General features: G+C 41.7%; 1 protein-coding gene across 1 annotated transcript in view; it reads right to left on the reverse strand.

The window, feature by feature from the left end:
- Positions 1–6,374: 6,374 nt before the first annotated feature.
- The window catches only part of tunar (TCL1 upstream neural differentiation-associated RNA), a 30,834-nt gene continuing 24,315 nt past the window's right edge, over positions 6,375–12,893 (reverse strand). Inside the window, exon 2 of the mRNA XM_079573238.1 lies at positions 6,375–7,596. Within this exon, the coding sequence (XP_079429364.1) occupies positions 7,411–7,596 (186 nt within the window). The 3' untranslated portion in view covers positions 6,375–7,410. The remainder of the gene's footprint in view (positions 7,597–12,893) is intronic.

The following is a 12,893-nucleotide window of genomic DNA, read 5'->3' on the forward strand; positions in this document are numbered from 1 at the left end:
CTGATGAAAGACAGCAAAAAAGAAAGAAAGAAAGAAAGAAGTGCCCGAGGCGTCCGCGCTGCCCGTGCGGAGAAAATAAATGCACCTCCATCTGAACAGATGTCGTGTTTGCATTGAAAGTTGTGAAGATGGAGCTCTTTCTAACCTACTCTGGACACGCCTGTTCTTTTGTCTTACCTAACGATAATGTCACGGAGAAAAGCAGGTTTGGCTACGAGAGGTGCAGGACTTTAATCAATCTACCTAAAGAAGAGGACACTCGCCAGAAGTTGGAATTTCTCTCCGGGATTCGGCGACTATCACCAAAATAGTGTTTTTCTGTGACTGTCTGACTAGAATCAAAGTGGATTAACTTTTATAACCAACGCAAGTCCCAAAATAAAAACACCCAATGGAGCGGCCAGGACATTGCGGTGAGTCAAAACGCGTGTTAGCGTGTGCGTTAGCTTCATAAATGGCTAACACACACGCTGTGTTGCAGATGTCAACTCCTTATAACTGCTGCTGCTTGCTGTGATATTTTATTTGTTTTACTGCTAGAGGTAGAGGTACAATATATCACATAAATACCTAAAGTTTACTTTGGGATGGCTAAAATAGAATGATACAGATCCTTTAAAGTTAAACCGAACTGCGCCGGACACATCAGGCTCCAAATTCTACTTTACTTTAAACATGAAATAATTTGTTAATCAGATGTTTAATGTCATTACACACTTTATCTAAATCATGCTTTAGCCAAATCTAAAGAAAAATAAATAAACTAGAAAATGATAAACATAAATGCGTGAAATTCAGCACAAAGTTCAGATGGATTAGTGATGCAGACTAGGCTACTTCTGTTCGTACAAACATTCATCGAGACCAATTTCGGACTTTTGCCTCAAAAGGCAGATTGTGGTGGTAATCAAGTGACATTTCATCACAATCCGACAATTACTCACCTTAACTCATTGACTGCCAATGACGTGGTGTCAAGTCTTTATAGCTCAAACTTGACGAGGACGGGTTGTTGACTGGATTAAAAACTGGATTCCACTCGGATCCTTTTGCTTCTCACTTTTTTTATTTTCAGTTAGGTCAGGTGAAAAACCTTGAAGACAACAAAAACCCAGTGCAAGTTAAATACAAATGGTCACTACAGAAAATTCATAGGCAGAATAGCGTAGAAAAGGTTTACATTTTATATTTTATAACAAAGTTCAATTAATTTACCATTTAGTTTTTTTTATGTAAATAACCTATGCATTCTTAAAGTTGTAAATACATTTTAACTTTTGTACAAAGGTTTTAACTGTTTACATTTTAAGTCAGAAGTATTCTGAACAAATGCACAATTAGTTTTAAGTTGTATTCATGCACAGATTTTAACACAACATTTAAGCTCAACCTTCGATATTTCATGAAAGATGAAGCGTAATCAGCTGATTCAGAGCACACACAGGTTTGTGCAGACAAAGGTACAATATGGACGGTTTCTGCCAGATAAATACATCAGATTAAGAGATCAGCTGCTACAAAGCAGCAAACAGGTAGCCTACGTCCTGGATGTTTCCGCCTCGCCTGCGACAAAACATCATAAAATAAGCATCGTTCGGGGTAAATTCATAGCCATTTTTATATTCTGGCAAAAAAACTAAAATGTTAAAGGTTTGAAACAACTGCTTAGAATTGAAAAAATAAAATAAACTGTGAGTGGGGTCAAGCATTTCGATGCGGTTTTAACATACAAAGCCTTCATTGCGACAGTCAGTGTTGGCCAGAAATAATGGCAAAGTAATGTTTTACTTTGACATACTTTGACATCTATTATAGAAAACGCTATCTCAATGGCCGCCGCCTGGGCGCCGCCATGTTTATTTCCCATACCGACTTTGAAGCTAAGCAGGGACGGGCCTGGTTAGGACTGGGATGGGAGACCGTTTGGGAACACCAGGAAGCCGTGGTGCTGCGGTGCTGCTGTCCGAGGACAACCCGCCGTCACAAAAACGCGAGTGCACGAGATCTGACTGCCGTGCGCGTGCGCGCATCCAAACAGGGCGCTGTGTGTGTGCGCGCGCGTTTGTGTGTGTGCGTGTGTGTGCGTGTGTGTGCGTACGTGCGTGTATGTGTGCGCGCGTGCATCCAAACAGGGCTGTGTGCGCGTGCGTGCGTGTGTGTGTGTGTGTGTGTGTGTGCGTGCGCAGGCGTGTATGTGTGCGCGCGCGCATCCAAACAGGGCGATGTGTGCCATCGTCACTCACCCTAAACTGCAGCTGTAGACGCTCCGCACAGGTACAGGTACATCCTCCAAAACACATCTGCGTGTCTTTGTTTACGTCTCTCCTGCCCAAAACCTGCTCAAACACGAGCCTCTAATCAAACGCTCTGCTCCGACTGATTTATCCTCCGTGTGAGTGAAAGCGAAAATGAAACCACCACTTAACGAGCGCATGGCCTGCACTGCGTAGTTTTTTTCTTTTTTTTTACTTTGCTGCTGGACCATTTGTTTTCTTTTTTTTCTTTCATGTATTGTGAGCCCAGAGGTACATTTTATTCTAAAGCAGCTTTGAAAGCACTGCCAATTTTATTGTAAGGTTATAAATACTGTCTAACAACGCTCATTAGGCTATTTCAGTTCAAAACCTACTCATTATTTGTTTTATTGTGCACTACCGTGATGCACCAAGCCACGGGTCCTGCACCGTGACCCAAACCGTTAGAGCTCAACCCCTAATATTTATCCATAATTATTCCACTGTCTCTTGAATTCTATTCCCTGAGTTTACCATATAACATAGCATATTGTCGTTGTAATTAATAAGAAAGGAGTACGGGTGCATCAAACACTCCAATTGCTGTTTGTTTGAAATTATTTTTTGCATTCATTATTTTAAACATTTGTAGTGGCCATAGTTTTTGGAATGGGTTGGGAACCACTGTTCTACAGCTGGACTGTATGACGGGTTGGACATTTCTTTGTAATCACTCATAATCTCAGGATATCAAATGTGGAGACTAGCTAGTTGTATATAAATATTTTGAGCCTGGATACTAATACATAAAAATCAACACTCATTCTTGGGTCCTCATTTTTGGACATCCCAATCTGGTCACCCTAGAGCAGGGGTCACCAACCTTATTTCAGCTGAGGGCTACTTTAAGAGCATTAAGTTGTTCGAGGCCAGTTAAAAACAAATCCTAAAGACTTAAACGTACACTGTTCACTTATAGGATATTGACCCCATATTATATTAAAATAGCTTTATTTTAAACTCATACTGAGTCACAAGAACCGAAATAACTGTAATTTTAAGAATTAGATTCAAGAAAATGAAGTGTTTTACACTTTAGAAAAAGTCCCAAGGGCTACTGGACATGCTCCAAAGGGCCCCTGGGTGCCCGCGGGCACCACGTTGGTGACCCATGCCCTAGAGAGTGCACGCTGAGGCCTAGTACATTGCTATTTGTGAGTATTTTGGACCGAATTGCCATCCATCCATCCATTTTCTTCCGCTTTATCCAGGGCCGGGTCGCGGGGCCAGCAGTCTCAGCAGAGATGCCCAGACTTCCCGATCCACACACACCTCCTCCAGCTGTTCTGGGGGGACCCAGAGGACCGAATTTACAATTTAAAAATGTTCTGTATTACAGTGGCCCCTCTCTAAATGAGAGAATGCTGCAGGAGTGAAAAATGCCTAAACAACGACACTTTTGTTCACGTAAATAACTCCCTCAAGAGGAGACACTGTTAGCTCTGTTCTGGGCCCATTTGGACTCCTCAGTAAACTTACAAACTAAATCATACTAAAAAAAGCTTTTTGATTTTAATAATTGCACTGATTCAGTGTTTCTCCATAGATTTATGGGAAATTGTACTACTTGTATGTGTGTAACCACTGTGCCACTGTTTTTCTCACATTGTGGCAACAATATCTCCACACACAGTAAGTCGCACCACAGACTGCAAAGTTTTCAGCCTTGGACTGAATCCTATTTTGACTTTTTTCCCCCCAATTCATAAATGAGTTTTAAATTTCAAAAAACAAGGCAAAACTAGATATTTGCAGATTTGTCCACACATAAACGGCTCATTTTAACAAAACAAGATAAACAAGATATCCAAAATCCCCTCCGGAAAAGTCTTTGTAACAAATATACCAGTAAAATAAATGAATTTAAACCTGGCTCGATCCATGATTTGGACCTCATCGCTGAAAACATTGGACATTTTGGGCATTTTAAGGCATAAAACGGCTTATTTTTATATGCCTGAAAATGCCCAAAATGTCCTATATTTTCCTCAGGATAATTGAAAATACTGAGGCATTCGGTTACCCTAAACCTGTTAAAACTCCTCCGATGTTGCACACTGATTACCCCGAGAGCACATGGGCGGACGGCAGTTAAAAATACCGTGATATCGCCTTCTTACTGCTATATTTCAAACCACCACCTCCACAGTCCCCCCCGCACTTCTCCATTCCCATCACGCCTCCCGGATCTAATTACCCATGCTTGTGCCGCGTTTGACCCTCTCTCCGCCAAATAGAATTACTACTACACAGAGTGCGGCCGGCTCGAAGGACCCTCGTCTGAAATTAAATTATCTGCGTTCAGTCCAGGAAAAAAAAACAAGATTCAGTGACGTATTCGGCGAGATATAGCATTAAACTTTGAAGTTGGGCTGCCTTTAGGAGCAGAAGGTAGCTCGGGGTGAGCATGTCGTTGTTTTTGTGCCTGGATGGATTAATTGCCCGGATGTGAATTTTGGTCAAGTCTTCAACACAATCTCAGAAAGGATGGAGGAGGATAGGGAAGGACATTGTTGTTTGAAATCAGGCATTGACAGAGAAATGATGGAAAGGATTTTAGAGCGAGAAGGAGAAACAGAAGAACAACATATTTTTGCCAAAGCCAGGTTGTTGTGCAAAATTTTATTGGTTTAAGGGGGGTAACAATGACTTTCCTCAGAAGTTACTTCCAATTAACAGTTAATCCGCGGATAGGGATAATAAAAATACTGTATCATAATAAAAAAAAAAGTCAAACTACTGTCATTTTAACTCCCAGGTAGTGCCTAAGATAAATATTGTAAGAAAAGGTTCCCGCGACCTACCAGTTGAGAAACACTGCTATAGCTGCAGCAGAATATCGCGTAATATAATAAAACATACGATAAATATTCTATTTATTCATCAAATACATTTTCTACTACTACTAAATCTGTATTCATAAAATAAAAACATGACCAAACAGTTCAAGAAGATTTTATTAAAGTTTTTACCAAATGTGCAAGCTGAAAAATGCAATTTCTACACAACAGAGTAAACTATTATTGAGTTATACTCCAAAACATATGTTACATTGTTTTAAGAGATACAAAGAACACACGTGTATTCATGTGGATACATTCAGGACACTGGGCCATGTGCTTAATAAGCTTCAAGAGGAAGGATCGACCAGAAAGTCCAGGGGTAGAACCGCAATGACGTCCTAAGTTATTCATTTTCTGTAATTTATTGCCCAAAATAGTCGGAGTGAGTGCAACTTTACTTCATGAGATGTTTGTTACAATTCAAGAAACGCAGATTTTTCCAAGACTTTTAAAATATTTTGACAGGTGACGATGATTGAGGCACTTATCGACTCACAAACACGAGATCTTCCCAAAGTCACAGAACATTCTCTAGACTAGAGACACGTACACATTAGTCTGCCAGCTAGACAACTTCCTACAGAAGTCCATGTGAGAGCTGCATGACTGGCCACACTGTCTGTGCAGACCTGTCGCCATTGGATTCCATGTTCCACCGTATCGTGTCGGATCAGCCTTTATGTGAAAACGCTCCTGGTAATACTTGGACAGTTGAGAGGATGTATTCTACACAGTGTCAGCCTGGTATTCCCAAAGACAAAATACAATAGTATTTATATAGCCACACATTTACTGTAGTGTCTATTAAATAATCACAGAATTACTCAGAGAAAGTTCATATTACAAAGTTGATCACTTTTACAAAACATTTTCAATAACAAATCAACACTAGCAATACATTAAAAGTATGTACAGCGTAAGTCAAAAATCATCGGTATTAATGACCTGATTTATTGTACATCGGGGAAATATCCATTTCCTGGTTAAGGCAAAGTCTCTGCACATGTGAGGCTGTGTGGAGCATGATTCACAGGGAGGCTGCAGACGACTGTACATCAGGGGTATGTTAGCTCAGGCGTGGGGTGAGGTTTGTCCTCCCCATGGTAGTAGCATTGTCCTACACTCTGAAGACTAAACTGGGAACAATACATTTGATAGGATTGTTAAGATTTGTTATAAGTTATATTTCAAAATGATCTGTGGAGTGAAAGTATACACATGCTGGGGGGGAATTCTTCCCATGGGGAGAACATTTCTTACTCCTGCTTCACATGTTTGAGTTTGGTAAACTCACGTTTATCATTCATGACCAACAACACAGCTGTGATAGCCTGGTACAAAGGAGATATAACAGAGGTTACCGTCCCAATAGACAGCATGCCTATTGGGACGGTTATGGTCTACTACATAAGGACCATAACCGCTCCAATACCCTTACAGCTCTGGTGTGTACTGTAGACTACCACTGTTTAAACCTGAAGGACTGCTCATGGGGGATATGAACACTATATATCATATATATGATATATATATCATGTCATATGTATATTATATGCACTTCACAGTATTATCTTACAGTACACCATTCACCCAAAAATGTCTAGCCCCACACGTGTCAGGCTAAACATTCGGCTACATAAGCTGTAATGCCGTGATTATGGGTTCCCATTGGTTTCAGGTGATTGCAGATTTTTTAAAAAAGGAAAGAAAAAGAAATGTCTGATTACAAACTTAGTGGTACCAGTGGACTAAACTCCCCAAACTGTACAATTTAGATTTGTATAGGAACATGTTGAAAAAAGTCTGTCCTGCATCTGCTGCAGCTGCACAGTCAGTCATACTGTGTTTATCTGCAAACAGAGCTGTAGCCCTCTGCCCCAAAGTGGAATCCTGTGCTTGGACAGCGTCTCTGACGCCCATCACAAAGTCTCCCAAGTGTTCTGGTAAAATCTGCCATTGTGATCCTCTCACAAGTCAATATTTGAAAGAAAGAACCAAGACCAGCGTTTAGAGTCATGAAGATGTGGGCAAAGATGACAACTATGTTCAAATCCTACTGAGTGTTCTGGTTGATGAGCAGTGCATTCTGGTCCAACAGGGCGACTCGGGGGTGGAGTGTAGGAGCAGTGGAATAGATAATGACCAGCCCATGGTCTATTTACAGAGTGCTGTTGATGTAGGGGAAGATGATTGATGACTGGCATGTGGAGGTTCATGTGAGAACAGGTTCTACAGGCCGGTGGAGAGTAGATGATGACCAGTGTGTTCAGCTCCTAAAGGGTTGTGTAGATGTAGACGAAGATGATGACCAGCAGGTTGAGGATGGTCCCGATGATGCCGAGCATGGCCAGGATGCTCTCCTCCTTGCTCTCCTTGTCTTGGATTCCCCGTTCCTCATCATTGTAGACAGTGTTGACCATTGTCCCTGGGGAAGGCTGCCGTTTGCTTCTTGCACCGGTCTGTGGGATAGAACAGGAAAAAAACACCCAGAAGTTCATATTAGTAGTAGTACTTTTAAGTTAGCAATAACAACCTGATAAAAAAAAAAAGAAATATATACAATTTAACTTACAATATAAACTACTTACAGACTGGATTTGCCCCATAACCATCAGGTTCAACACTGTTTCTACCTTCATCACCAGTAAACATTCACTGCTGTCTTATTTAGGAGCATAACAGTGCATTCATTCAAAGCACAATGTGAAAGGGGCTGGATGCAAGTTGGCCATTTTATACTCATTACTGCCACCTCAGGCCACATGTGGATTTTAGAGGCTGTTGTGGTGAACAGGTCTGAGCTCATTCTACACATTAGGACATGGCTGGAACATGTAGGGGGAGGAAAATACATAATTTTAACATTTTAAATTCCCTATAGTCCCTTTAAAACAGATGGGAAACATGTATCTATAGAGTTGACATTGGAGAATGTTTAGGAGAAAAAATGCTAACTGATACATGTAAACCAATGGATGCCACTAAGCTAGTGTTAGACACAATTGCAAATTGTACCGTTTCTATCAAATGCTCCTTTTGACCTACAGAACCAGTGGGCTAATCAGATCCTATTCTTTGACAATGCACACATTTAGTTTTAGAGCCTGCACACTACTCTAAAAACTTCCTGTAGGAGGAGACAGAAAGTATTGATACCTGCTCAAATGAATATCTCGCTTCAATACCACTTTTAGTATCGATTTAGTATCAAGCAATCAATTTTTTTGGGACAACCCTAAGGCTATATCCACACGAAGACAAAACGCTTATATTTTCAGAAACTTTCTTTATTGGCCATTTGCAGTTTAAAAAAACACATTGGCCTGTGTGAGGCGCTGTGACGCTAACACGGATAATAGATGCATGTGGAATGTAAACAGTGAAAATGAAACTGATTCAAGGAATTAGGATCTACAGAAGAGACAAGGAGGAGAGTTTATTCTTCAGACGTAACGGGACTAAAGCAGAAAAACCTGTCAGTGACTTTTACTGTCAGTCCAAAAACACAGACTGATTCGTGTTTTTCTACTTGTCACCTGTGGCTTGTGGACTGCGTGGAGCAAAGAGGAGCGGAGTCAAACCATCATAGATCCATGAGTAAAACTCATTCTAAGGTCAGTAGATTATGGATCACAGACACCACTCTGGAGCTGTGATGTCACCGTTTTAGTAAAAGTTGCAGAGACGTTGTAACAACAGCGCCACGTAAACAGCGTTTTGAGGTCTTTCCACTCTGGGACCTAGTTTGGAAAATGTTGGTTTACAGACCCCCAAAACACCAGGCTCGTATGGACTGATCAAATATCTTCGTGTTTGGTCCTCAGCTTGACTTCATATGGACAGGGCCTAAGGCTTACAGTGGCAAGCGAGGCAGTCAAAAAAAATAATCTGAATTTCCAAAGTCGAGCTTTCATCGAATCAGAATAGCAGAAATGGCATGAATAAAGAGTTAATTTTTTCGATATTGTAAACCTTCAATGAAGGTATTCGAGTCGTCTTCTGTACTCAGTGGTTGGAGTCTCGAACGTTTCGCCTCTCATCCAAAAGGCTTCGTCAGCGAACTAGCGTTCTGTTCAGCTCGCAGCCTAGGTAAAGACCAAAGGGGAGGAGTTGGGGTAGGCCTGGCTCCTCCCCAGAAACTACCGGTACCCTCCCTGTGAGTAAACACCTTTGAAGTAGAGCGTCTCTAACGACCTGCTCACTCCAGAGGATCGATGTGTCCTGAACTCTTCAAAGCTGATCACTATTGATTACCTGACTATTCATGGCTGATCACTGCTAATTACCTGCCTATTGTTCTGTTGCTGCTGATGTGCCGTCTCATTGGACTGGCAGAAACCGGCTGTCGCTGAAGGAGGTTAGAGTAAAGTGGAGAAAGATTAAATCTGAGTCCCCCATTCCGGTTCATGGAGGGATTTTCTTTCTTGACAATAATAGCTTATTTTACTCCTCGTTCAAACCAACCTTCTTCTTTTGCTAAGATTTTGACCTCTCCGTCCTCAAAGGAGTGGTTGGAGGCTTTGAGGTGGAGATGCACAGCCGACTGGGGGCCGCTAGTGCTTTCTCTTCGGTGTTGATAAAGTATTTTCCGTAATACTTGTTTTCGTTTCTCCAATAAAATGTTCTTTGCATCTAATAGAATAAACTAAATTGCTTCGAGACTCCAACCACTGAACACAGAAGACGATTCGAACACCTTCATTGAAGATGGACCACTCCTGTACGACTGAGAGCTTACACAGATATATTGTAAACATATATCTGTTATACACGTGTGGCTGTCCCGCGCGTCCACAGATATGACGTAGCTTCAGAAGAACCGCATCTTGACACGTTCACAAATACTAGAGGCTGAATCAACTCCAAGACATCACTCCAGGTTTGACTTTTTATCCAAACTGTCGGCTCCAAAAAGTGAGTATCGATCCGCTCAGTCCGCGGTCAAATCTCTTCAGTGTGATGTTTCCTTCCACGGCCTGAGCGAGTTGAAGTCCGAGCCCCTCCCTGGAGACCCCACACTTCTTTCACGGGTCGACAAACTCCCCGACACCGGCTAACAACTGCACGACAAGGCTGCTAATGCACGCTAAAAATACTGCTGCGCCACTGGAGGGGGGGTCGACTGATCCTGAACAAGACTTAGAAAACACCCAGAAAATGTTCAAGGATTTTGCATTTTTTTTCCTATCTGAAGACACGACGCCATAGTGAAAATAAATAATACAAAGTCTCCGAGACACACTTAAAAAACTTAAAGGAATAGGCCACCGTTTTTACATACTAAGATATGTTCTTAGCTCACTTTAGCAGAGTTAATATATCCCCGTCTGGTCTTTGTCCGTGCGCTCTGTCACGCAAACGGAGCACATACGCAGCCTCTCCCACATGTCACATAGCTCCGAAAAAGCTCACGATAGAAGCTACCAAGCTCTTCCACGTGTTCCCTATTTAAATAAAGTTACGTGAAGTGTTTTCATGCGAAGTATATTTACCCAGAAATGTAGCATGTCGATTTTATAAGCAAATAAAAAGGGGGACTATATTGTGAGGCGTAATGATACGAGGAGCACAGCGTCCGCGTAGTAACTCCTAAAGACTTCCCCCGCTCACTTCCGTCAATAACCTTTAGGAGTTACTGCGCGGACGTTTTACTCCTCGTATCATTACGCCTCACAATATAGTCCCCCTTTTTATTTGCTTATAAAATCGACATGCTACATTTCTGGGTAAATATACTTCGCATGAAAACACTTCACGTAACTTTATTTAAATAGGGAACACGTGGAAGAGCTTGGTAGCTTCTATCGTGAGCTTTTTCGGAGCTATGTGACATGTGGGAGAGGCTGCGTATGTGCTCCGTTTGCGTGACAGAGCGCACGGACAAAGACCAGATGGGGATATATTAACACGACTAAAGTGAGGTAAGAACATATCTCAGTATGTAAAAACGGTGGCCTATTCCTTTAAAAAAGATCGTTTTATCAGATGAAGTAAAAGTTCATTGAAAGTTTCCATTCCATTTTACTTGGGTTTTGATTTGATTGAATGGTTGACTCATTCACAGCTGTGGTACATTCAACATTGAAAGATAAATCAAAAAAAATATTTTTCAAACCTGTGTTATTAATAAAATGTGCCCCTGGGCTCACAATGCAAAACAAAATTGTAGTTTTTTAAAGGAATAGGCCACCGTTTTTACACACTGAGATATGTTCTTACCTTAGCTTTGACGAGTTCTTTAGGACCTGTCTGGTCTTCCCCCGTGTCTTCAGTCACGTAAACACAGCACAGACGGCGTTAGCATTTAGCCTCTCCCTCTCTCCACTATAGCTCCAAAACAGGTCAAGATAGAAGCTACCAAGCTCTTCCACGTTTTCCCTATTTAAATATGGTTATGTGAAGTGTTCCACTACAAAGTATAATTACACAAAATTAAACAATGTGGATTTTTAAGGCGTAATAATACCAGTTACAATAACTGTAAAGTGAAGATTACTGCGCAGTAAAGTGAAGATTACTGCGCGGATTTTGAACTACTCCTGGTATTATTACGCCTTACAATATAGTTCCCCCTTTTATCCGCTTAGAAAATCCACATTGTTTAATTTTGTGTAATTATACTTTGTAGTGTAACACTTCACGTAACCATATTTAAATAGGGAAAACGTGGAAGAGCTTGGTAGCTTCTATCTTGACCTGTTTTTGAGCTATAGAGGAGAGAGGGAGAGGCTACATGCTAACGCCGTCTGCGCGGTGTTTACGTGACTGAAGGCACGGGTGAAGACCAGACAGGTCCTAAAGAACTCGTCAAAGCTAAGGTAAGAACATATCTCAGTATGTAAAAACGGTGGCCTATTCCTTTAACACGTTTGTACTTCTTTCTACACGTAACAGTGTGCTGCTTTAAAGGTGCAGTCCAGAGTTACTGATTTATGTATAAAACCTTTCAAATGCTTAAAAATGATAGTATGGTCCTGTGCTATAACCATATATATAATATAATAAAGATGAGTGAGTCCCAATCAGCCCCATTCATTGAAAAGGTTCCCAAGTCCTGTGTGAACCTTAATGGCTGCTCTGTCTCCTCCTTTGCAGCCTGTTCCTTCAAAAAGGCAGGAAGCCGTGCACTCGCGGGGTGGGCGGAGCCTCCACAGAGCTCCACAGGCAGATAAACAAAAACCAGCGTGGTTAAACATATTTCACCTACCCCAGCGTTTTCAACTCTTGGAGCCAGGCTTTAAGCCGTTCTAGGGAGGTCTGAAGTCCATTTAGACGTGTCTTTTGGAGTCACCCCTGGCCACAAGGGGGTGGTATTACAGCAATGTCAGCTCCCCGCCATGAGGACCATGCAGAAGCACGTTCCTCACCCATTGGCTATAACATACTGCTGGTGTTTCAGGATATACATTGCGCTTTCTAAGTCCCGCCTCCCCCCAATAGACTCCTATACAAAATGACTGGTTTATCTAAGCCAATAGGATTTGAGTATCCAGGATGCAGGATCTGTCAATCAACGAGCGCCCCTGCTCACAGCCCCCACCTTCCTGATTCAGAGCTCACACCCCCGCCCCTCCTCCATGCTTCTCCTCTGCTGCTCAGGCAAACAGGTAAACTTTATTCACGTTTATGTGGTGCTTATAAAAAGCTACTGAATGATATTGGAGCTGCAGTAATCCTCGCTTTTCTAAAAGTTTAAAAGAAAAGAAAATGAGGCTAAGTTAGCGTTCTCTGAAGATACCAATAGACAACGTAGTTT

The sequence above is a fragment of the Gobius niger genome (genome assembly GCF_951799975.1).
Source record: "Gobius niger genome assembly, chromosome: 16".
Lineage (NCBI taxonomy): Eukaryota > Metazoa > Chordata > Actinopteri > Gobiiformes > Gobiidae > Gobius > Gobius niger.